Source organism: Macaca nemestrina, chromosome 11 (genome assembly GCF_043159975.1).
Source record: "Macaca nemestrina isolate mMacNem1 chromosome 11, mMacNem.hap1, whole genome shotgun sequence".
NCBI lineage: Eukaryota > Metazoa > Chordata > Mammalia > Primates > Cercopithecidae > Macaca > Macaca nemestrina.
The window spans coordinates 103,780,297-103,805,397 of record NC_092135.1 but is presented as its reverse complement, the minus strand read 5'-3'; the positions used below and the strand labels follow the sequence as shown (position 1 = coordinate 103,805,397).

The 25,101-nt window shown below is 45.9% G+C and overlaps 1 protein-coding gene across 6 annotated transcripts in view; it reads right to left on the bottom strand.

The window, feature by feature from the left end:
- The window catches only part of LOC105468039 (neuropilin 2), a 115,865-nt gene that overhangs the window by 65,322 nt on the left and 25,442 nt on the right, over nucleotides 1-25,101 (bottom strand). For all 6 annotated transcript variants that reach the window (XM_011717967.2, XM_011717969.2, XM_011717970.2 and 3 more), the window contains exons 3-7: nucleotides 16,356-16,537; nucleotides 10,083-10,313; nucleotides 8,856-9,011; nucleotides 6,705-6,874; nucleotides 4,762-4,917 (exon numbers count right to left, since the gene is read on the bottom strand). In XM_011717967.2, coding sequence (XP_011716269.2) covers nucleotides 4,762-4,917; nucleotides 6,705-6,874; nucleotides 8,856-9,011; nucleotides 10,083-10,313; nucleotides 16,356-16,537 — 895 coding nt within the window. The remainder of the gene's footprint in view (nucleotides 1-4,761; nucleotides 4,918-6,704; nucleotides 6,875-8,855; nucleotides 9,012-10,082; nucleotides 10,314-16,355; nucleotides 16,538-25,101) is intronic.

The window sequence follows — 25,101 nt, the reverse complement described above, 5'->3', positions numbered from 1 at the left end:
ATGAGGCTGATATGGATGACATTTATCTGAGGCAGCTCAGTGCAGGCCCCATCAGATGCAGGGAAAGGTCTGGATGACTTATCGTGGTCCATTCCAGGCCTATGATTTTAAAGAGGCCCATAAATATCCCATGGGGCCTTCTTACTTTTTAAATTGATAACTTGCTTCTGCTCAAGAAGAGCTTTGTGGGTCTCCTCCATTAATTATATCCACAGAGAGCGTTCCATCTGCAGATCTCAAGGTGCTTTGCCGATAGCAGCCGCAGCGCCACTCCATTTGGACTGGGTGGAAACCCTGAGGCCTGGAGCCACTAAGAGACGTTTCCAGGGTCATGCAGTGCCCTGTTTAAGAAGGTCTGAAAATAGACATCCTGTGCCTCTAGCTGTTAGCCAACTGATTTGGGGGTTTGGTTTTCTGACACCACTCTTTCTCTCCTCCCAAGTCTCTGATTTAAAAATGATTTATTTTAATTTAGAAAATAAATACAAGACAGAGGATTTTTGAAATGGGGTGTTTATTTGTTTTGAAGGGAGGTAGCCAAATCAAATAAATGGCAACTCCTTTCAACTCCCCATCCTCATGATTCTGTCGTGGGGCCCAGCTCCACAGCAATGAGCCTAGTGGGTTAAGCCACGTCCAGGCTCATCCTGCACACAGAACTTCACTGGAGAGGAGGCTTTCCGGGAAAATGTGTGCCTGTCAGTCCTTGGACTGAACATGTAGGAAGCCAAGTTCCCTCAAGATGAAGAGTAAGGCCTAGGCCAGACTGTGGAGAGCGCCAGCCTGGACATCCAAGTCTGGTGACCAGGCGCCGTCCATGAAGGCTCCAGTTTCCTAGTCCCTGCAGCAAGGTACTTAATCTCTAAGAGCTTCAATTCCACAGTTGTGAAACTCTGTGAAATTCTCTAGTGAATAAGCTGGTGCCTGAGGATTTTCTGAGTCCCTTGGAGGTCATCCTTACATTAATGTGATGAGCTCAGTGCATTCCTTCCACTCCTTGTGGGGTAATTCTGAAAATTCTTGGACCCAAGTCTTACCTCATCCCTATCTCCCCCCATCCATCCTTGATCTGGCCAATAGCGTGCATTTGGCACCCTACAGACTTTCTCTTTTAGCCCAAATTTCTTCCAAATACATCAGAATAGCCCAGAAACACTGTGACTAACCAGAGCTATGTCAACAAGGGAGATCCCCACATTTACCGAATGAGGGGGAACTGAAGATAAGGGCTTTTGCCTAGACAAATAAGGGCAATAGTCTCTCTCCCCTGTCTTGTCACCAGCTGTGGTTCTATTCCCCAGGCACAGCTGATCCCCACAGTGCAGACTCATGGAATCAGCATCTCAGGAGGGCAGGACCTTGACTATGACCTTGTGCCTCTGAGCTCTTCCTATCGCTCTCCATGTGCCCCTCTTGGTATGTATGTGCATAATTGTGCCTATAATTATGTAAACATACATGAACCTTCTACTGTTGTATTAACAATGCCATGTCTGCGTCTGGGGTGTTACTAATATAGCTGGGGAAACCAAAAGCAGTAATTTCTGCTTGTGGTTTCTAAAGAAATGTATGCAAAGCAATTTGTATAATTTAAGGGAGCACGTGGGTTGGATATGGGTTCCATCAGGCAGATGAGCTCTCTGCCTTGTGGTTATGCCATAAATATACATAAGGCGGGCCCGCCCTATATGAGAATCATAGGTTCCATATTTATGGCATGTGGAATTGGATAAAGATTTGGGATGTGCTGTGCATGTGGCCTGTGTAACCAGGCTGCATTTGCCAGGGGGATGTTTGCAATGCCCCAGCAACAGGGTGACTGACCACTTTCTCACAGGCGACCTCATGATGACCTGTTGGATGGGAGGAGACCAAGAAAAGGCTGCTCCCTGGCTAGGGGAGGCTGGAAAAGAGTTCCTTAGTCTCCCTCACCCCCTGGCAGCAAGAAGGAAGGCATTCTTTCAGAGGCCTAGGCCTTGCCTCAGCCCAGTCTGGGTCCACATTGTAAACAGTGTTTTGCAAAGACATAGCACAGCCCTCCCCCGCCACCTTGCATGCTCATTAATCTTGTTTTTCTCTGCCTTCCCCAATTCCCTGGTCTTTGGTATGCTGCATTGCTGTTGACAGTGACCAGGGAGTTGAAATCGAGTTCCCACATTTCTGTCCCAAATGTCACAATTCCCTCTTCCTTCCCTGCACACTGGGAAGGCATTTGCAAACCTTCCCTCTGCACTGCAGAGCAGAGCAGAGCCGGTGGCTGCCTTCCTCTCTGCTTTGCTTTTCTGCTAACTCCTGTTGTCTGAATTTCACTTTCAAGCCCGCCACTTAGCACCCGTTAGCTGGGCACAGTGCTCACCATCCAGCGGCTACAAAGAGAAACTCAGTGGTGGTACTCGGCGTGGATGAAGCCTCTTCCTCCACTGCCCCCAAGTCCCCTCCCCAACCCCCACCTCCCCCATGGTATCAAATCAAACTGCAGCAGACTTGACAAATCTATTTGGCATGGTTCACTCAACTATTTCAACCCCAACAGCCCGGAGAGCTGCACTGACGCACTGTGAATGAGGGGGACTCTGCACATTAAATACAGATATCTGAATGAAAGATCTGCTAATGAAGGGGCAGCTGAGACTATCCTTGCAGGGGAGACAAGGAAAGCCTCCTGGGCGCCCACCACACCCGCAGTGGGGTGAAGGAGCTTGGAGAGTGGGGCAATGCCTACTTGGCAGGCTCTCCATTTTCCTGCCTCCTTCTAAGTACACAGAGGATGAATTTCTAATGCGGAAGAGAAAGGGCTTTTCCTCTGCCCCAACTCCGTTTATTTGGGCAGGACTAATTCAGTAAAACAAAAACAAAAACAAAAAAACTCTCAAGTTACCCCTTGGCTTCTGGGGAAAGAAATCTAGCCAAGTGGGGAAAGAGGAGGCAAAAGAGAACGTATCCACTATGAAAAAGTTGAGAAAAATAATTCTGAAAACCAGAAAGCTAAATTCAATTTCAGGAATATCTTTCCTGAAGAATGAATACCAGGGATAAAGCCAGGGAGGACAGCATTCTATGAAAATGTGCAGTGCTAAGGTATTTCCAAAAGCAGATTTCCTACAAATGATGTTTTAAATAGCATCCTGGTCCATCTGCATGCTTTTAAAACAGCTTATGCTACAGTATCCCTCCAGGCCCGCGCTGCTTAGTCACTGCGCCTGGACAGGGAGACAGTCAGGTGAGCCCCACTCCTCTCCCCGGGGGTCACCCCTGCCTGGCTTCTGGCACTCGTCTGCTAGCTGAGCTTTGGAGATCTACCAGTTTATCATTGAAAAGGCTGGGGTGGAACCAGGTCTCAGCCCCCAAGCTCCTGGCACCCAGTGCCAATTCAGGCTGGCCATTCCCGACGAATGCTTGGCAAGTCTTCCTGCAACCAAGTCAGTGGGAAACCAGACCTAGCCGGGCACATCTTTCAATTACTAAGTACCTCACAATCTTTATCATGGAAATCGGGCAATTGTGTGCATGTCTGTGAGATACCTGGTAATATCCAGAAGCCATGGTTTTCAGATGAGTGGTACCCCATTACTATGGTGTTTTCAATTTTTAAAAAATCTACTCCTTTTCCCGTTTCCCAAGTGAGGCTGCCAACGTCATAGTTCAGAATTTTCTGGGTCTAAGGTTTCCAGCTGCACCAGACAGAGCAAGCTGCCTTGGGGCAGTGATAGGGGCTGAGGAGATTCCCTTTGGAAAAGATCTTTGGCCTCCCTAGGCTTGGCCACATGTGACCCATTTTGATAATTCACACCCTAACAGACCAGGGCCTGGTGGAACTGGAACGCTACAGGAGAGACCCGCTTCCTCCCTCCCTACCTCCCTTTTAGGGAAGGAGAGGCAGCCCCTGGGAATCTCCCGGACATCACACTCTCCTTCCAGACCTCTGTGCCAGCTCCTGCTCTGCAGGGGGCACCATGCCCTGTGCTCCCATCACAGATACCGCAATCCCACCCACACAAGCCCCTGGCTGTTTGCAGTAAGCCTCTATGTGCTGAGTGTGCTGCGTATATACACATATAGCCCCCACATCGCCCGTGCCAGCTGCAGACCCAGAATGTCATGTGTCTTTAGAAAGTGGAGTGCCAGACATTTATCCATATGTATACAACAAAAGCCCCACATCACCCACACAGACCACACCTCCGGGAGCCGCAGACGCGGGAGACGCCAGCAGAGAGAATTCAATGCCTCGCCGCTAAGCATGATTGCCAGTTCAGAACCCATCCCCGACAAACTGAATTTCTCTTCATTATTTATTGTCCTCTTTCTTCTGCGGGACATTGTGATTCCCTCTCAGGATTTGTGCCCTTTCATTTCCAGAGCTCCGTAACTCCTGAACTGTAGTGTCATGTGGTTTTGTGATTGTTAACCCAGCATGTGGAAGGGACTCAGGCCATAAATGTTCAGTGAATCCTGTGTGGGGAGAAGCGGACTGGGGACGCATTTTCTCCTTCATTTGAAGTCAGAGAACACTCTGCAAGCTCGCTCTCTCTCTGCTGCGCAAGATGCAACAGCAACCGGGCTGTCAGAGAAACGGTGTTTTCCAATCGCTTTAGCCTAAGAGAGAAGATTTTCAAGGCCAGCACGACCCTTGCCTCCATCAATTATCTGAGCCTCACTACACAAGGCTCTCTGTCCTGTAGGAGGTCGCCTTAAAGCTCCCCTGATCCCATCCCTCCTGCCCTGGTCCAATGTGCCTTTAAGGTAGGATCATGGATTTACCTTGTGATTTTTGCCATGCCGGTACACCATCCAGTCCTCTCCATTAGTGCTAACTTCCAGCTTATAGGATTTGACATAGTAGCCATTCTGTGTTTCCCTGGAAATCGCTCCCTGTGTTGCGATGGCTGTGAGCATGGTTAAAAAGCGCAGGTCCACCTGGGGAAGAGAGGGCAGGAGTAAGAGACCACCATTCCCAACATAGGGCAGTGTCTTGTTGTTTTCCAAAGGATGCAATCATTAGACTTTTCTCCCAACCTGTATCTGTGATTCGCTGAGACGTACTTGTAATTAGTATCAGTTTGCAATTCTATTGGACAATTAAACTTGCATTATCTTACACTAAATCAGACACCTTGAAAAGCTAGGTTTTCTTTTTTCTCTCTTTTGCAAATATGAAGGGACAACACTCATTTTTTCTCAATCATTGAACATCTAGAACTATAATCCCTTCTTAGTAAATGAAGGTCTGCCTTGGACTGTGGAAGCAGATGCTGCTTTAAAGAAATAAGGCTGAATCTACTCCACTCTACTGTCCAATTCACTTACAATGCCCTAGTTCCAAAAGTCACACTCATAGAGGCATCCCCTCCCCACACCCTCTCCCTCCATTGTGTATTTAGTTGCTCAGGTCACTAAGGGGTCAAAGGGCATGTAGAGTCTGCCCAAGCAATTAGGCTTATGCACCAAGGCCTGACCTTTTGCTCTATGAGGAGGATGGCCAACATTTTAAGGTACTTCCCCTCCCACAATGCCAAACCCATTTGGAAATTGCTGGATGTCATTCCTTTGCTGGCCATGGTGTTTCTGAATGGCAGTCTCCATGTGACCAAAATGTAGCTAGCACACACTGGCTAAATTCAATTCAGTAAGCACTTATTGGTGACCTACAATGTGCTCAGCATTACTAAACATTCAAATAAGTACACAGTGCCATCTACACGTATGAGAAACAGGTGGATGGCAATAGGAGAAAGTATAAGATGAAGGTCAAAGATAGGGGATGCCAGTTATAAAGAACTTTCTGGAAGCTTTGCAGGCTGAGAGGAGATGGTTTTTGGAGAGGCAGAGAGGAGAGACAATGACAAATGGTCCCAGGGCTTGCTGTTAGAACCTCTGTGGACTCCCTGGAGTTTCTAAGTGGTCTTTCTCCCTTTCCTGTTGTCTGCTTTGCAACATCCTTCTTAGAGCAGAGGTCACTGTGTCGCATCAGAGCTAGGACAGGCTTGTCAGTGGGTCACAAGGCTGTCTTACATGTGTCATAAAAGCAGTCACTGCTCTGGTGTGGAACTAGTAGCTTGCTTTTCCCCTGTTTACTTCTTCCCAGGGGATGAGAACTGGAGCAGTGTGCAGTGCGGGAAGATTACTCAACATGAGCTGCAAGTTTTATTCAGAATAAAGCAAACAATGGTCTGAAGAGATGCTGCCGAGCATCTGGACGCCTTGAGTTCCGTTCCTGGTAGTGACATTTTCCCATGTGTTCTTCTGATAGCTCTGTGCAAAACCTTCCTGGCAGGGCTGTCTCCAAATAGCAAAGATCATGAGAAACTGTCATGCGCAGTTAGCACCTCAACAAACCTGCCCTTAGGAGAATGCCCCCCATGTCCCTGATGCCTCCCTGTGCCAAGAATGAGGAAGATTCAAACAGCTTATAGAATGTTCCTCGAATATCTATAGTGATAGGGCAAACAGCATCCTGGCCAAACAATTCCTCCCAGGCTCAGTAATCTCCACAAGGGCGGGGGCAGGCTCCCTCCGATCAGTGTATGCCAGCATGTAACCCAGTGCGTGGCATACACATCTGTTTGGATGAATGAATCAGTGGAGTTCTCATGTATGCTGTGTTTATTTTCTTTGTGTCCTCTGTCCACTGTATTTGAGGAGCTACCCTCCTACTCCAGCAATACATACACACTCTGCACATCCTCTGCTATCTGCACAAGTACCTGGAGATACTCCTTGTTGGAATCCAAGTTGGGGGTCCAGCCATTGTCATCACCATGGAGCCGGCTTTGTTGAGGGGTCCACCTCCCATCAGAGTAGGTAGATGAGGCACTGATCTGTTCATTAGCAATCCGGCCAGACTCCATGCCCAGAGGGACATTGCACTGAAAGTCTGGGGAAAGGAGATGGTCAAATGCAGAGTTAGGCCTTCCAACCTCATACCCCGGGGTTCCCCAAATGTTGCCTCCCTTCTAGGCACAAGTCCTTGCAGGCATTTCCTCATTTAACAGACCCTAATTATATGCTCATGTTTTAAAAACAACTACACCAAGTCATAGAGCTTAACAACCCCTCTGGGTCTGAAAGAAACTAAATGGGACCTAAAAGAAATCAGACTATGGATAAATAACAGAATCATCATACAAATTAAAAATATAATTTAAAGCACAAAAACTGTTAGTGCTGCAGGCTACAGATGCCAGATGCACCATTATTGCAATACAGGTAAATGTGAGATAGACTTGTGGCGATTCGGGTGAGCTGATACATCGTGGAAAGCCTGCTTTATTAATAAACACCCAGGAGGCACTTCTGCTTCTTTCTTTTTTCACTCAACTGTCCTGTGAGTTCTGGCACAGAAGACAGACATTACAAAGCATGAATACTTGTCTTTGGGAAACCTCTCCATGAGCACATGCATGTCACTCTCTATTCCCCTGCACCACCTGTCTGGACAAATAGACCCAGCAGTCACTTATTCTGGCCTTGTGCTGTCAGTTGCATTGCTGTCCTTCCATGAATGCCATGAACACAGATCGATACGGGTGTGTGCATGTGTCTAAGATGGGCCAGCCAGCAATCCTTATCAGGTATCAGCCTATTCTTTACTCTGTGACTGCACTGGCTATTCACGGGACCTGATGCAATTTGCCACACTGTTTCTTTGTCACTCAATCTTCAGAGGCTCTTTGATGAAAAAACAAATGCAAAACCCAGCAGCCTTCCTGCAGGCCAGGCTGCTGTGTCTGTAGTTATATATATGGTGAGTTGTGTGCAATCAGGGCAGGATTTCCACAGCTTGAAGCATTCTTAAAAGTGCTTCTTTAGTCTTGAAACTTATTTGGGGCTGGGCATGGTGGCTCACACCTATAATCCCAGCATTTGAGGAGGCGGAGGCAGGCAGAGCACTTGAGGCCAGGAGTTCAAGACCAGGCTGGTCAACATGGCAAAACCCCACCTCTGCTAAAAATACAAAAATTAGTTGGGCATGGTGGCGCATGCCTATAGTTCCAGCTACTTGGGAGGCTGAGACACGAGAATCGCTTAAACCAGGAGGTGGAGGTTGCAGTGAGCTGAGATCGAGCCACTGCACTCCAGCCTGGGCAAGAGAGAGAGAGACTGTCTCAAAAAAAAAAAAAAAAAAGTTATCGTTTGGGTCTTTAAGTAGAAATGGCAGCACATTTGAAACACATGTCCAAGAGCAGCTGATTTGAAGATGTTGCTCAGTGCTGAGGGACCGCAAGTCCCACAGCAGCTGCAGTCAGAGTGACAGTTTTTAATTCCTTGCTTGGTGCCTGGCACATAGTAAAAGCTCCACAAACTATCTCTGGTGGATGTGTGGAGTCCAAGTCTAAGCAGTTGTACCAATCTAGTCAGGAAAACATTACCCAGGCCCAGAGATGGTTAATGTCAAAAATTACAGAGAGAGGTTTAAAATGGTTCAGTTTTGTGACAATGGCCCCTGAGATTTTGAGAGGGGAAAAAAATGGCTACAGACTAAAAAAATGTTAGCAGAGGAGGGACCCTGTATAGAGCATCCTAACTAACCTCTCTTTCATTCATAGATGAGGAAACTGAGGTATGAGATGGTGCCATGACTTGCCCTGAAAATAACTAATTCTTATTCCATATATATATATATATATATATATTTTTTTTTTTTTTTTAAAGAAATAAGCACCCAGATTGACATGTGTTCTTTTCTCATCAACCTCTTCCTGGCAAGAGGATGTGGGCGCCTCTAAACTCAGATGCCACCATAAATTCCATGGAGTTCCCATCTTCTGTCTCATAGAGCTCAGCCTCTCTTCACCTGTACACCCTTACAGCCCTGGTGGAAAGACAGGACAGAGGTTCCTAATCGGCCAACTCACTCTCTAGCGGCTCTTGGTGGACCAGGTAGTAACGCGCAGAGAAGCCATCCTTGGCCACCGCCATGTCCGTGTGAAAGGTCAGGGAAAGGATCCCCGTCGATGAACGAAGTTCAGAGGGTGTTTTGGTCCCACAGTACTTGCCAATCAGGGGGCCAACTGGACATTCAAGACAAAGAGAAGTCAGTGGAAATCAAAATGTCAAACTTGGTTTCCACTCTGTTTTCCCTTCCCCTCACTGCATTTTATTCAGTGGAGCATCACTTTGTACACCTTGCCATAAAAACCAAAGATATGTTTCAAGAACAATGGCTAATATTTTTCTTGCACATTAAATAGCACTTTCACTTTTTCATCAAAAAGGTACAGGCCGCTTTCACTGGCTTCATTCTGTTCTCAGTGGCCTGGAAGATGAGCTGGAAAGGCATCATTACGATGTCTATTCTACAGAGGAAGAAACTGAAGTTTGGAGAGTGCATGTGATTTCCTTATTCACACTGCTAGGAAATAGCAGAGCTGGGCCTCCAACCCAAGTTTTCTGACTAAGTCTTGTGCTTTACCCAGGAAATGAAATTGCTCTTCTTGCTTAGTCATCATGTCTCCTTTATATTAGAAGATACTTAGAATGACTACAAAAGTGAAAGATTTGTTCCTTTCCAGTCCTGATTAGACCCAGGATCTATGTTGGTCTTCACCTGTGAAGTACTGGTGGCTCTCAGCCTTGGGTGATGTACCTTTTCAATATTTATGACTATATTAATAATAATTTTAAAATTATAGTAATAATAATGATGACGATAGCAGCTAACTTGACACAGATAGGGTAAGTAATCTGTCCAAGGTTGCACAGCTGGTGAGTAGCAGAGCCAGGAGTTAAGCCCGGCCAGTCTGGCTCGGAGTCCTTCTGTTTGGTCATAGGGGTTAGCCATCAAGCCACCTTCTATCCTGACAATTTGGGGTAGAAATGAACACTATCTATAAGTTTTCTCATCCTTTCCAAGTATCTACTTAGTCTCCTATCTTTTTCTAAAGAAATATTTCCAAGAAAGTAGACAGCCTTCCTGTAATTTCTCTCAAGCTATCCTTAGTGAAGGGGAAGAAGAGAAAGTCACCATGGGTCATATAAGAACTCGTAGGAGCTTTGAAGTCTTTGTCTTCCTCTTTATCATCACTAAAGCAATTAACAGGCAAAGGCCAAGCTACTGAAGAATGCCTCATGACATCACTCACCATGTGGAATGCCATCCCAGATGTCCAGCCAGTCGTACTTGCAGTCCCCCTCTCCCACCTGCAAAGGGTCATGCTCCAGGTCAAAGATCAGGAACTGCAGGACAATCTCCATCTTGGGTTTGGCCAGGATGGTAAAGGTGCAGTCCAAGTTGTGTGGATACTTCTCAGGAAACCCAGGGGATTCGATGGTCCCATTGGGGCTTGTGAAGTTTTTTGAGCAATCTTCAGAGCCTGTATGTAAAAGACAACTGTAGCACTAAGAAGAAGATGCCTTTCTTCGCGGCCTCTGTTACATGGGTTATTTAAATGTTTGGGCCCAAATCCCCCTACTCTTGAGGGTTTTGTTGCCACTGGAGTGGCCCTTGAAGCAACATACTCTTCACATGCACGTTTCAAGCCTTCATAAATTAGGGAGGCACAGCTGGCTTGCTCTACATATCAGAGTGAGAGCAGCAATTGAGGAATTGGGTAGGGGTAGAGAGAATTGTGTGTGTATGTGTGTGTGTGTGAGAGAGAGAGAGAGAGAAAGAGATAAAGAAAGAGAGAGAGAGAGGGATTCTCTTGAAAAGGAACAGAGTCTTCTTTCTCAGTTACTCAGCTGCTCACTCCAGAAATGTAAGTTATTTCAATCCTTAAGGAAGGCTTGCTGATTGCCAGCAGGGAAAACAATGTTACCCCTTATTTATTGCTGACCTCAACACTAGCCCCTATTGTACCACAGCCAACGAAGTGCCCCCTTCTCCCTCCAAGATCCAAGGTGCCTCAGGGGAGGGGCAAAGGGGAGCTTGGGTCTCATTCATGTCATGACTATATTAAAACGAGCTGCTCTGTAGTGGTCAGACAATTAACAATCGATGTTTTTAGCTGGTGGATCACAGCAGGCCGTTGGGGATGTTAAAGGCCGCTCCGGCAACAAGTTTGGAAAAATGCAGCAGTGCATTGACATTTGGAAGGCTTCTGGCTCCTTTGTGGTGTGGATGGCCTTGTTTCTCTCCTGAGCTCTTGTGTCTGCTTTCTTGGGACGCATGGAGGCATCCTGATTAAATGCGGCACACATTCGCATCCTGGTGCAAACTTGGATGGCAGCAGGAACAGGAACAGGAGCTCATAAGAGGATTGCAGCCACCCTATCTCTGAATGCCTCTAGGTGGAGTCATATTAAAAGGGTCCTTGTTGTGCTTTAACCCAGCCACCATTTGCCAGGGCAGCACCACAGATGGGTCCCAGGAGCACTGCAACCCAGACCAACGGACCCATGGAGCACGAGCTCGTGCACATTCACGCAACGAATGGAAATACTGGACAATTAGAATTGATTTCACTCATTATGTTCAGATTTTAAAAGAAGAAAAGGAAGCAGGATTTTTGAGGAGGATAATAGCCACTCTTAAGCATTAAAAAAAAAAAAAAAAAAAAAAAAAACCCACCAGAAATACTCGATAAACTAGGTGTTTACTGGCAGGAAGTGTCCTCTGGGGCTCACACTCAAATATAACTAGGTGATGTCAATACACTGATCTTAGCCTGCGGCGATGTCTTTATCCTCAGCTCCTATAGGAGGCCTCTTGTTGAGTCTCTTTATTGATGACAGCTTTCTGGAAAGAGGCAAATGTCTGATTTGGAAGAAGTGCCATGCAAATAAGTGGGGATGGAGGAGTTGCAACTTTCTTCAGCACCAGACAGAAAATTCCAGTATCTCCTATCTATCCATCCATCACTTCCTACTTTCCACCTTGTGCTGTGCCTTGGCAGGGTAGGGACTAGGAACACACGAGGGCAAGGGCTAACCTTTGCATGGGTTCTGTGGAGGCTCTAAGCAGCGAATCTCAGAGGCTCTGCACCCCATCATTCATATGCATGGCAGCAGCAGGGCAGGCCCAGAGTTTTCAATGGGCAGCTAGTCCTGGCGGGATGAGCTGGGGCCGCCTCCCCCAGCTTTGTTTATGATTGGGCTTCAGACTCCTGAGGGCCTCCTCAATGGCCCGGGATGAGGCAATTCAGCAAAGCCAAGCCAGCTGGCGGGTCTTCAGGGGGCCAAGAGGAATTTTGAAAAGGTTAGAGTTTATGGCTGCTGTGCAGCATTCTTCATGCGGGCCACTCAGCTGAGCCTCACACATGGTTGGAGGAAATTAACTCTCTATTCATTTCTTGCTTGAGAGCTAGAAAGAGCATCCTGACATGCCCTCTTAGAGCTTGCTCTATTGTTATTCCCTTAGAAGGCAAGGGGAATCTCCACCCCTCCGGGAGTGGGGAATTTTCTGGTGGAATCTTTCTTTGGTTCCTGTCATAGGTGGGGCACAAGTGCTTCCATGATGGACATCTACTGAGTCTAAGAGAGACTTGGAGAATGTGAAATTCGAAAGTATCCATAGTTCCCAGGGTCTTGAGTTCCTGCATTTCTGATATATGGCTATAAATGAGTATATACTTTGACTCATTTTGAAGGCAGTGGGAAAACCTTTGTCCAGTTTTGTCTGTTTTTATGCAGAAAAATCAAACCTGTCTATTAACATCATGCATTCATCTCTAATCGTACCATCTCACTGTTTGCGGCATCACAAAAGCAGTTGAATAGCAGATGCCAAGAAGAGGTCTCAGAAAAGGAGACAGAAGCTGGCTCTTGCAGACATCTGCCTTATCCAAGATCCTTTTCCGAGATGTCTTCGAAGGTTTAAAGGTTAAACGAAGAACTCGAGTCAACAAATACTCAAGCCCACTCAAGGCTAAGATTGTACACAGAAGCTGGGGGATTTGGGTTGCAGTGAATGATTTCATAGGAAAGGACTGCTATGAAAAATGCCCACTCCGTTTTTCCACTGTGAATTTTACAATAACGCTGCAAGCAGAAGAATCTACAGGTATCAAGACATTTAAAACACGGTGGATTTACTGGAAGCTGAGTTTGCCTTTCCAGCAGAAGGTGAATTCAGTTCCTGAATTCAGGAAGTGGAGGCAGTAGGCACTCCGGGTTTTCTCTACCTCTGTGAATGACCCCAGAAATGTCTCTTTCTGAAGTGTCACAAGCAAACAGGAAAGAAAACCTGATCTTGAACTTATGGTTAAAGGGGCTTCTGGAAAAAACCAAACACACACACACATTTTCCACTAATTTTGTTTACAACGTGACATTTTACGTTTAAAAATTCCTCTTTTTTTTTTTTTTTCTGTTCTCACGATATCTTGATTTGAGATCTTTTAAATTTATGAGTTGTTCTGACTTACCCTTTTAAATGTAGACAGTCTGGTAACATACAGAATCTTTTATAAACCATTTCACTTAGGGCAGACATGAACCTTCCACGCCAGCCACATGCCCTGGTCAGCACTCACACTGTGGGTCCTGCAGCAGAGGCTCACCAGGATAATGTCCCACTGAAGGCTTCTAGAGCCCTCTGTATGGCTATTTGCATATCTGTGTTTACAATTTTTCCCGCTTCTTCCTCTCTATGAATCCGACTAGCAAACATAGCTGTGTTTGTTTGGATTTCTTCAGCATGTCCACCCATTTCTTTCATGTTCTGTGGATGACGTAAACTTTGTATATTTTCTCTCCTGACTCCAACAATGGAAATGTGGGTATAGGACATGGCACCTGCATGAATGCTCATTTTTCTAAACTTCTCTGTTTTGAATTTTGCTCCCTTGCACATTTCTGTACTTCATATAAGGTTGACTTTTTTGTTGTTGTTTTTTGAGATGGAATTTCGCTCTTGTCATCCAGGCTGGAGTGCAATGGCACGATCTCAGCTCACTGCCACCTCCACCTCCTGAGTTCAAGCGATTCTCCTGCCTCAGCCTCCCAAGTAGCTGGAATTGCAGGTGCGTGCCACCATGCCCGGCTAAGTTTTGTAGCTTTAGTAGAGACGGGATTTCGCCATGTTGGCCAGGCTGGTCTTAAACTCCTGACCTCAGGTGATCTGCCTGCCACAACCTCCCAAAGTGCTGGGATTACAGGCATGAGCCACCGAGCCTGGCATATGTAAGATTGACTTTCATGTGGAGAGTTGCTCTTCCAGTAGCAGGTGGGTATGATGGCAGGTACAAGTGGCCCTGAGAAGTCTACTGGGCTCTCATCTGCTCTCTCACATTGCCAGGAGTGTGGCTGTTGTTGGCAGGACTTTCTCTCACAATCATCTCTCCACTAGGCAACCCCAATCCTTAAAGCAGGAAACCCCATTTCTCCAAGCCGAAGCCATCCCTTGGCTGGCACCATTGTTGCCAGGTGGTTCACAGACTTGTTGCTTCATTTGAAATCCCGCTTCAGCATGTCCTCGAGACAGCAATGTTGAATTATGACACCCTCCTACATGTCGTATCTTTTAATATCCTCCTTTCACATTTGCATGATGGATAGAGTGAACATTGACTTTTCCCATGACTTTCTGGAGAATGTAGCATGATGCCTTGTGAAATACTAAGTTGGGTGGTGTGAGACCAAGGCTGAGCTTTCACGGCCCTGCTCACCCTTGTTCTGACTTCCCTTGGCCATCTTCCTGGAAGATCTTGCTTGGAGCTGTTTTCCTTTCATGGCCAGCACGGTGCAGCCAAGTGGCAGCATTAGCACTAGGGACCTTGCTACTGAATAGATTCTCTGGAGCCCCTTGATTGCCAAGCCACTCGACTGCTCCCCCATTTTCATAACCACCACATGTCAATTGTACCTTTACTTTGCACTTATTCATTCTGTCTCATATCATAGTTTTCGTTTCAATTTACATACATACTCATCCAATAACATTGCCTGCGAGTCTGTCACGTGCAAAGGGTTTGCACACCTGCCTCTCCAACCCGAAGAGAGCAAGCACCCTCTTTTGTTTCTTTCTATTTTATTCTCCCCGCTGCTCGGCAGCAGAGGATGTTCCACTGGTGCTGGTGGCATTGATCTGAATTTTGCGCAAGACTCAGGGGAATATGGATCAAGCTCCTCAGGGGCTTCAAACAGCTTGAGCCACTGGACACACAGATCGTCAGCCCCTGTGACTTCACCACACTCAGGAGCATGAAAACCCAAGGCGAACAGACCTTCTTGGGACCTGTGCCCTGCAGCAGCCTGGGCTGCCACTCTTGCACGATACGGTCCCCTCGGCCCCACCCCTTCATTTGATTCCACGTTCTTGTTCTCGGGCAGACAAATCCGACAAATATTTAGACAGAGTGGATATAAAAAGTGCTTTCAGCAGCTACCACTTCCTTTCAAGAACTGTTTAGTGAAAAAGAAAATATATATGAATAGTTCCCCTCACACTGAACTCAACAGGCGCCAGTCTTGGGCCTCTTGATGACAAGGCTGACAGTCTCCCCTTGAACCAGACTCCATCCACGAGTTGTAAAGCTTGGGCTGCTGGGGGCAGAGGGGAGACACACACATAGATGGAAGGCGAGCCTCTGAGGAGGGGAGTGGGCGGTGGGTGGGGAGGACTGGAGGACATGCTTCCCTTAGCCTCGCGATAACAAGCTCCACACATCACAGAAGAGGACACACCACCGGCAGAGTGTGAGTGTAGCTGATGAAGCGGGGTCTTGTGAATAGAAGTCTGCTGCATTTAGTTTTGGAAATGAGCACTGGCCCATAGTCTGAGGCCCTAAAGTAATCTACGGGGGACCTGATGGAAATCAAGCAGTCAACTTAAAGCAAGTGCAGTGCCCTCTGACTCTTTTTCTGCTATTTTTTGATTGCTTTTCAGGGAGTCAAGTTCATTGGCATTTAGAGAGTAGGGGTTCAATGGACAGAGGTGGTAACATGGCCTACCAAGGGATGGCTTCGGCTTGGAGAAATGGGGTGGCCTGCTTTAAGCCTTATTTTAATTTAAAAGCTATGGTGTGACCCCATTTGGGAGGTCATGGCAAGATCTTTATAGAGACTCCAAACAATGAAAAGATTATGTCCTCAGTCCCATGTAGTTCCAAATAAAGACATTAGACCATGAAGTAATCGTGAGAAAGTCATCAGAGTTTTGCTTTTTCCCATGAAGACTATTTTGATTTTAAAAAGCATACAAAAATCAGATTCTTTCAAGAAGTGTTTTTCTATTTGTCTAATACCACAAACAATGGCTGCTTTGCCCCCGCATTCTGCAGTCTGCCCCCTTAAGCTAGTGGATAACCTGAGCTGGCTCTTCTTCTCGGCATGTCTCTGGGTTCACCTTGAACCGCTCACCGTGCTCAAGCTGGATGACACTGTCACTCTTACCCAGTGCCTCAGCCCACTGGGTGCTGTCCCTCCTTCTTCTCTAAAACGCCAATCTCCCCGCCCCTACGTGTGACCACACTGACCTGTCTTGAAGATCTCGTAGCGCAGAGAGAAGCCTGCCCCCTGCCGGGCGTAGTCGGAGGTGAACTTGATGTAGAGCATGGAGCCCGAGGAGATGATGGTGGGCGGGGCGATGTTCCCACAGTGTTTGCCCAGGAGGTCTGCGGATTCACTGTCCCCATCCCGAATCTCGATAAAGTCATACCTGGGTGGGGATGGCACAGACAAGAAAATATCACTCGAAGGACATGAGAAGGACCGCTGTGTCGCTCCCACTCATGTCTCTCTATTCATTTAGAGACGTTCAGGTGTTTCAGATGGATAAGCGAAGGGCACTTATGTCTGCTTGTACAGACTGGCAAACAGAGATACTGCAAGTTGTTGTGCTTTGTGAAAGCCACAGAGTGAATCAACACATGGCTGGAAGGCCTTATCTCTTGCCCACGTAAGAGCAGGAGCATCATTCTATCAAATATCACAAAACACATTTTTTTCTTCCTTCAATAGCACCATTTTTATTTCCATTATGCTCTCTCAGAATCTTAGTCTCTCCTTCTTAGCTCTGTGACATTGCAAGCTGCTGAACCCCTTTGAGCATCAATTTCTTCATCTGTAAGATGAGGATAAATATATCCACTCCAAAAGGCTGGGGAGAAGATGGAATGAAAAAAATATAGACGTAAGGGGCTAGGCACTGTGCCAGACACACGGGGGATGTTTCAGAGACATTTGCTTATTTTCCCATCTCCCTCCAGCCCCGTTTCAATTTTCCCCTGGGCCATCCCTTCTTTAATTGTTAGTGACAAAGACTCCCCACCCTGAGCCACTGCCCTCCCTATGATGACTCTGCAAGGTTCACATCAGCAGTGTCTAGTCAACGTGTGTTCTTAAAAGGAATCAGCCTCATATTAGATAAGGCAATAAAAACCTTTCTCCAAAAGCAGGGGTGAGTCTCCAGGGGCCCACCGGCTACGTGCACACAACTATTAGCCTCAGTGAGAGGCAGGGCAGGCTGCCCTCCTGAAGCAGAGGCCTGTGCTCATTTGAAGCAGAGTCAAACTGGCCAGGGCTGGGAAGAAGGCACCTCAAAGACACTCTTGGCTCAGTTCATGGGAAGGTGCAAACATAATGCACCATTTTATCTTGACAGACACACATTTTCCAGCCCCGGTATGTGCTCTGGCAGTCCTCACTGTGCTGCGTTTGTGCTTGCCTTCTGGGCTCCCAGTTAATACTCCTGTCACAACTGCTTAGGTGGGAAACTTCCTGCCCACCAGCTCCCTTCCAACTGCTGGCCGCTGCACCATTCTTTACTGAAAACCATCCATCTCCCTCTCCTTCCCTTTCTGTTTATTTATTTTGCATCAACCTGTTAAAGCAACACTTAAGAAATCTCTTCCTTGCGGGTAAAGAGAGGGCTGGGAATGCACCCTTCTCTGGGATGTGCCTGCCCATGGTTCCTGTCACATACAAGGATCTGGGGTTGCCGGCTGCCTGCAGGAGTGGCTGGTGTGAGCTGGGGAGGCCTGAGGCCTCACTTTAGCCCCCAGGAGCTATGTTACTCAGCCACTTTCAAATAATAGACCTGTAAAGGAAGTCTAAGCAGGAGTGGACCAGGATTAATTCATTCTTAGACCCCACAGGGCTGGACTCCCACAGTCAAAAAAGAACTGCTGAGCTCCTTAGAGTCTGGAGAAGTCAAAACGGCAGTTTCACCCCCCAGGAAGAAATGGAGAGATGGTCACAGATTGAGAAAGCTGTGAGTTTGGGGGAATCTGTTTAGGTCTGTGGTTTCAGTGTGGGAGATGGTGCTGACTTTGAAAACATGCTTCCTCATTTCCAAAACAAAAGTAAAAAGATGCTTCATTTGTTCTCAGGGGAACTCCCAAACCTTCCAGTAAACCCCTCCTTGCTACTTTCACACTAAGGCAAGCACTGCTGGACAGACACATTCCTGTGAGCAATGGCGATGCCCTGGCAATGTGCACAAAGGTCGAGGGGCTCTGCCACCCATGCTCATGAATCAGACAACTCATCTGGACTAAGAAATGCAGGGCCCAGAGTGCAAGAGTCCGAATCCCAGAAGCAGACAGCGCTGGGCTTGCACCCCAGCTTGGCCACTTTTTAGCTGGGTGACCTCAGGCAAGTTACTGAACCTTTCTGAGCCTCACAAATGGGGAGAAAAAGAGTAAAGTAGGGATATTACAATCTTCTCCTGGGGTTGATGTGAGACTTAAATGGCAAGATCTAATCAATATGAAGTGTTAGTCCATAGTCTGGCACTCAGTGTGTGCTAAGTAAACGTGAACTGTGATTTGTTGTATTCTCACACCCATTTCAGAGGCGAGGAGGCTGAGCCACAGAGCAGAAGCGACCTTGTTTTAAGAGATGGAACAAATAAGCAGAGGTTCAGTATCAGCGGGAATGGAAATCTGTTCAAACATTCTGGAAGGCATTTTGGTGAAATGTGACAAAAGTTAATATGTACATAGCCTTTAATCCAGCAATCCTACTGCTAGAAATTTTTCCTAAGAAAATAATCAGACAATTGTGCAAAGTTGCATATGCATCTTTGTGTATGTATTTTGAAAAAATATAAAAAGTGGGAGGATATTTTGCTCATAAATAGTTTCAAAGCCCAACCGTAGAGGGAGGGTGAATCCTTTTGGGATATTTATAAAATGGAATACTCTGCTGCTACAATCAATAATCTGCAGGTCTAGAATTTTTTTTTTAATGGAAAAATGTTCATGCTATACTGTTAACTTTTTTAAAAGGAGATTTTTTAAAAGTGTGTTTTAAAAGGTAGACATACATTTCCTTACATAAACATACAGAGGAAGTCTGAAAGACTACTAAAATACTAACAATGGCGAGAGACATGGGTGGTGGGATGATGGGTAATTTTTACTTTCTTCTTTGTAAAAGAATGCAGCTCTCATGATTTAGCAGATGTAGAAGTAAGTTCATCATCATCACCATCATCATCCATGTCACAGAACTGGAGTGAGGAATAAATGAGACACAGTAGGTTGGGACACTTAGAACAGTGCCTAGGACATGACCCACATTCAATAAATAATTTTCTAAACTTTTTTTTAAAGGATCGCCAGATAGTTCCAGTCTTTGTGTTGCCAATTTCTCTAGGAAGGACAGAAAGAGGCCCTGACATCCCACTGGCTTGTTCATCAGAAGTGAGAGGGTTTTATCTGGTTGCCTGATCACCCATGGAGTCATTTAGGGGATTAACAGAATCAGCAATGAAGCAGGGCTGCCCAACAAATGCCACTGTTACAAGCTTGCCTCAATTTACTCAACGGATATAGACCACCCCAAATCCCTTCTTGTAATGCTGCCTGCAACAAATACATCCATATGCATCTACACACACATATAGAGAAGGGATGCATTTTTGGAAAAGCTTCATATAATTCAGTCATACTATAAAGTTTTTCTCCGAGCTTGTTAGTTAAAGGACCCCTCTGGTGAATCCTTTTGTGAAGCAAATAATCAACAAGGCTTACTTGAACTTCTTAGAAAAACTAGATTTTTCTGTAAGGTTTGCTTGAGGGGAAGCGACACAGAGTTACAATTCGGCAGCTGAAATCCCCGCAACTTCCAGTGTTCTGGTTCTGCCCTGTGGACAAGCCCCATGTAACCACATAGTCTTCTGGCTGGGACTTTTATATAAAGGCACACTCCAAATGACATGCTGACTTCATGCAGAATGTCTCATTTACCTCCTGTGTGACTGACTCATTTGGGGAAATTTTTTATTATGAGGGATTTGCTACGGTTGGAGTAAATCTCCTTAGAAATTTCAGTGTTGTCAGGTTCATTTGTGAAGAGTTAGGCAGAGGCTTAGGAAGTTTCTGGCTTTGGAATAAATATGGCTTTGCATCTAGTGTCTAATATCCAGTGTTTAGTAAAGGAATCTGGGGTATAGACTCAGAGCTCACCTCAACGATAGTCAAGTAGGATAACTTGAAAAGCCGTTCCTCTTAGAACGTATCACTCATTTTGCAGAAGGCAACATAAGCCAGCTAACGGACATATTAACTAGAGTGTTTGCATTTCATTATTCATAATCTCTCCTAAATGAAAAATTCCTTTCAAAGCTTTAACACTACCTTGTATTGTTTTATTTATTTTTTTTCCTGAGCTGAAGTAGCCATCTCTATTCCCAGTTCTTTATTTTCTCTCTAAAATGGTTCCCCGAGTGCCTTTTTACTTGTCTCCTCACAGATTCTGACGTCTGCATGGTGAACATTTGTCTAGAGAATGCTTTCTCTACTTTCTTTCTCAACTTCAAAGTCTTACATTTCTCTCCCCAAACCTACATTTGGGCCATGGGAAATTTTGACAGTGAAGTTAATTTTAAGAGTCCACGGGAGAGATATGAAAAAGCAACAATCTCATCTCTTTCTCTCATCGCTAGGCAAACATGAAAAAGGACTTTCTAGTTTCCATAACTGTCTCCATGCTTGACACTTCCCAGCAGGGCACCAAAGTCTGGGTTAGTCAACAGAGCCTGTGCTGGAAGATTCACCAAGCTGAGGTCCTTCCTTCAGGACACCGAAATGTCTGGCCCTTGTCAGAATCCAGCTTTAGGGATGCCACACAGAACCACTTGGAAGGGGATTACTGTATCGAAGATAGAGTACTTAGGTCTTCCGAGGAAGAAGACTCTGCCCCTTCTTTTGGGTCTACGTATCAGAACATCTCTGCCCAAGTCCTGACATCATAACCTTTGCCAACCAAGCAAGACCTCCTTTCACACTGCTCATCATAAGATCATAAGAGGTTGACGACATTTTTTATATGGTGAGCTCTTTCCAACCCCAGGGCCTTTGCAAGTGCTCTTTCCGCTGCCTGCAGTACTCCTCACTGGTATCTTCCAGGGCTGGTTGTTGCACATCCTTCAGGCTTAAGTACAAATGTTATCTCCTCAGAGAAACCTGCTGTCACCACCCTGTTTCAGATGGCATGCCCTTATTCTCTAGCTCACCATCCTCTTACTTCTTTCATTGCTATGATCATAATCTGAAAAGATCTTGTCAATATGCTTATTTGTTTATGATCTGTCTCCTGCCCTAGACAATAAGCACCATGAAGGCAAGGACCTTGCCTCTTCATTGCTGAATTTACGACACTTGCTTGGTGCCTGGCATGTAGGAGGTCTCATTCACTTTTTGTTGAGTAAATAAATGTAAATGAATAAGGGACTTGAGGCTGGTGTTCCATGTTAAGAAGAACGCGTGCTACGATGATGCTTTCTGTGGAGTTTGATCCATTTTATACTCTCTGTCTTTGTGCCCCAACACATTTACTGAGCTATTCTGGTTGTATCTGAAAACCAAAATGTTGCCTTGTGACTCAAAAACATGAAATATAACATTTTGAGTGGAAGAAACATCGCAAATCATGCTGACAGCATTTTCACTATTAGCGGCAAACAAATCAACTATAATTAAAATGCTGTCAAAGTGATTTGAGATTTTTCTCACACTTTCAAAGTTCCATATTTCATGAGTAGATTATCCAGGCCAGAGAATTTATCACCTCCTGGAGTGCCTTTCTTCCAGGAGGCTCAAAGACATCTACAAACACTGTCTTATTAATCCTTACATTAAAACCTGTGAGGAAATTAGGAGGAAAAAACAGCACTGTCACACACAACTTCCCAACAAAGAAGCTGCATGATGCCTAAAAAGGCTGCAAGGCAGGTCTGCACAGTGCTAAGGTCTCTGGTCTGTTCAGACCTGAAGCCACGCCACCTGCTCCTTGGGCTCAGTACAGTCACCTAGCCTTTATGGAGAAGTCAGCTCACTGTCAGGTCAGATTTTTTTAAGTAAATTTCATTTCCTTGAATTTCTGCCTTGCATCTGTACCACCCATTTACTAAAAAGCTGTTATATCACATTTTATTGAGCATTTACTATGGGCCAGGCCGTTGATTCAGATATTATTTCATTTAATCCTCATTTCATCCAAACCAGGCCCTGTTACAATTACCATCCATTTGCAGTTGCAGACATTGAGGCTCAGAGAGGTTAAGTGACCCGCCCAAGGTTACATGAGGAAGAAAGGTCAGAGGGAGGCTTTGAACCCAAGTAGTCAAACTCCAGGGCACAGAGACCTCCCCTTCCTCTCTTTGTCTCCTTGTGGGATGAAGATCTGAGGGCAATGAAAATACCAGATTGCCATAGCACAATAGCATTAGCAGGTATCGGGTGTAAAGAATCCTTATGGCCTCAGTTAGGTTTCCACAAAATGGGCGTAAGGTATGTAAGAGACTTAACAGAATCTTGCTCTTTTGAGTTGTTCTGTTTAAATAAGGCTGAAGGATTTACCAAAATTAAAAGACACATCGCCAACAGGAAAAGTGAGCGGATTTGGAATCCATGATTTCGAGACTCACCCAGCAGAAATCTAGCTTGCAAGAGTTCAGATGGGATAACATATTAATTTTTGTAAGTGTGGTATTTTTATAAGCACATATATATCCATATGTGAACATATGGCCCATGGAGTGAGAAAGCAGCATCCCGTATATTTATAAGCTCTTAAGTTATCATCTAGAGCACATATTCTTAAATGCGTGGATTTCTACTAGGGCCTACACGTAAGTATAAGTGGGCTGGGGAAGCTCTGATGCTGTTTGCTGAAATTTTGTGTTTGTGAGTAGGCACATTTTTCTAGGGAAAAAGTCTGTGACAAAAGAAACGTTAAATTACTGTTAACTGAAACATACCTAAGAGGGTGTTGTGTAACCTGGGAAGTGTAGCACGTGGGCTTTGTGGACAGACACAGCTACTTTCTGGCACTTGCTCATGGTGTGATTATAGACAAGGTATTTAACCTCTCTGAGTTTCGGTTTCATCATCTACAAAATGGACATAATAACAGTCTCCCCCTTTGGGGATGGTGGCAGGATTGCGAAGGTACATGCAGGCCCAGCACAGTGCCAGATGCCTTAGGAAGTGTCTGAGAGCCCCTGGCTATTTTTATTATTATCAGCATAAAACAAAACAGGATGGTGGATGTGGAGAAGAGAAGAGTTACATACACATGACACCTCGGGAGCCAGACGGGAGAAGATGAAACGAAAAGCACAGTTAGAGGCAGTCTCGATACCCCCCTTCTTGGGGCTGGGTTTCTAAAAAATCATCCCCCTGCACAAATCCATCAACAGTGTTTCAGACACTTGAGTTTTCAAGATTTTATGTCAAACTTGTGTTTCTGAGCCCAGGCTGTGTTTGAAACCACCCGTCCTCCATCTGCTGTGTTAGATAGCAAGGTACTCAAGCTCCCAAGAGGCTGCTGAGTTAATGCACATCAATGGGTCAGCACGGTGCATGGCACACAGTACGTGCTCAATGAATAGCCATTTGTTGTTATTGCTGCTGCTATTCTTATTTGCTATTTAACGCCAAGGGCTCAAACAGTTCCCAAAATCTATCTGTTTGTGTATCTGCATCGGTACCCAGTGCCTTTTTAATAGTGGCTGTTTGCAGTTGCATTTTCTTCCTTCATTTCTTCCCACCAGAAATGTCTGATATTTTGAGCTTCTTATCCACAATCCTCACAACCAGGGTCACCACAGCTCTTCAGAAGGGAGGAAGTCTGACCACCCACCAAAGGAAGTACATGGAGAGAATAACCCAAAACAAACTGAAGGAATTATTCCAAAAAACCTTGAAGGCAAGAAAATGGAAACGACGAATAACATCTATTTATAATTGCTGGCTATTTTTCCACAGAGGCCCTGCGATGATGGTGAGGGCCCCGCCAATCTCATTGTTCCTCATGGAGCGGGCTGCCAAGAACGCCTCCCGGCGTGAGGAAGGAGGCCGCTCCAGACAGCGCCTCTGATAAGTCTCTCGGAAGGTGAACTTTCAGAGAATTGAGGGCACACAACAAAGCCTCCCCCACTTCTGCCCTGGTCCTTTGGGTGAATACCATTTCCCTCGCTGACCTGGCTGGCCAGCAAGGCACATTCCTGAGGCCGTGTGGTCACGGGTCTGCTCTGCTTCTGGACCAGCACACACACTGGAGGCCACTTGGATGAAACATGTTTGCTTGTGTAAGGAATGGTTTTCTAGGCAACCGGTGCCAATGTGAAGTTTAAGGCTTTGGGGCAGGCTGCTTTCAGCATGAGTGTCGGGTCTTTCATTGGTCTGCTCTGTGTCTATAAAATCCTCACCCTCTGCAGTCAACTTACAGGGCCCCTTGCTAGCATTCTGGAATGATACCAGAGTGCAAAGAAGAGTAGTCCACAATTTCTTTCCAGTTCTGTTCTTCTCAGTGGCAGTGGCAGCAGTCAAGGTGAATCCCAGCCTGGCCAGGACTTGCTGAATTTTCCTATGCTGGCCTGGGTCAATCACGCTTGCATGCCTCAGTTTGCATCATTTGACAAAAGGGAATGGGGATCAAGCTTTTGTGCCTGGTGGGGCTGCCTGCACGGTGACCACCGAAGGGCAATCAGAGCACAGCGTCCGGGGCGCCTGGTGTGCTGGCAGCGCCTCTTTACTCGGCAGAGTGAACCGTTCCCTCCGGCATAGGTGTTCACACTGATTCTAGCTCCCGGGGGATCCACTTGTGAGGGCAAATCATAACTTCCCCATTTGTCCGAAAAACGGGAGCCTGCTGTGAACGGAAGTGTGCCAGGCACCAGGGAATCCCTCACAGCAACAAAAAAGTCCTTTTTGTTTTTCCAGGGATACAGGCTCCATATCATTTTTCTATTCCCCTTTGCTGGCATCCAGC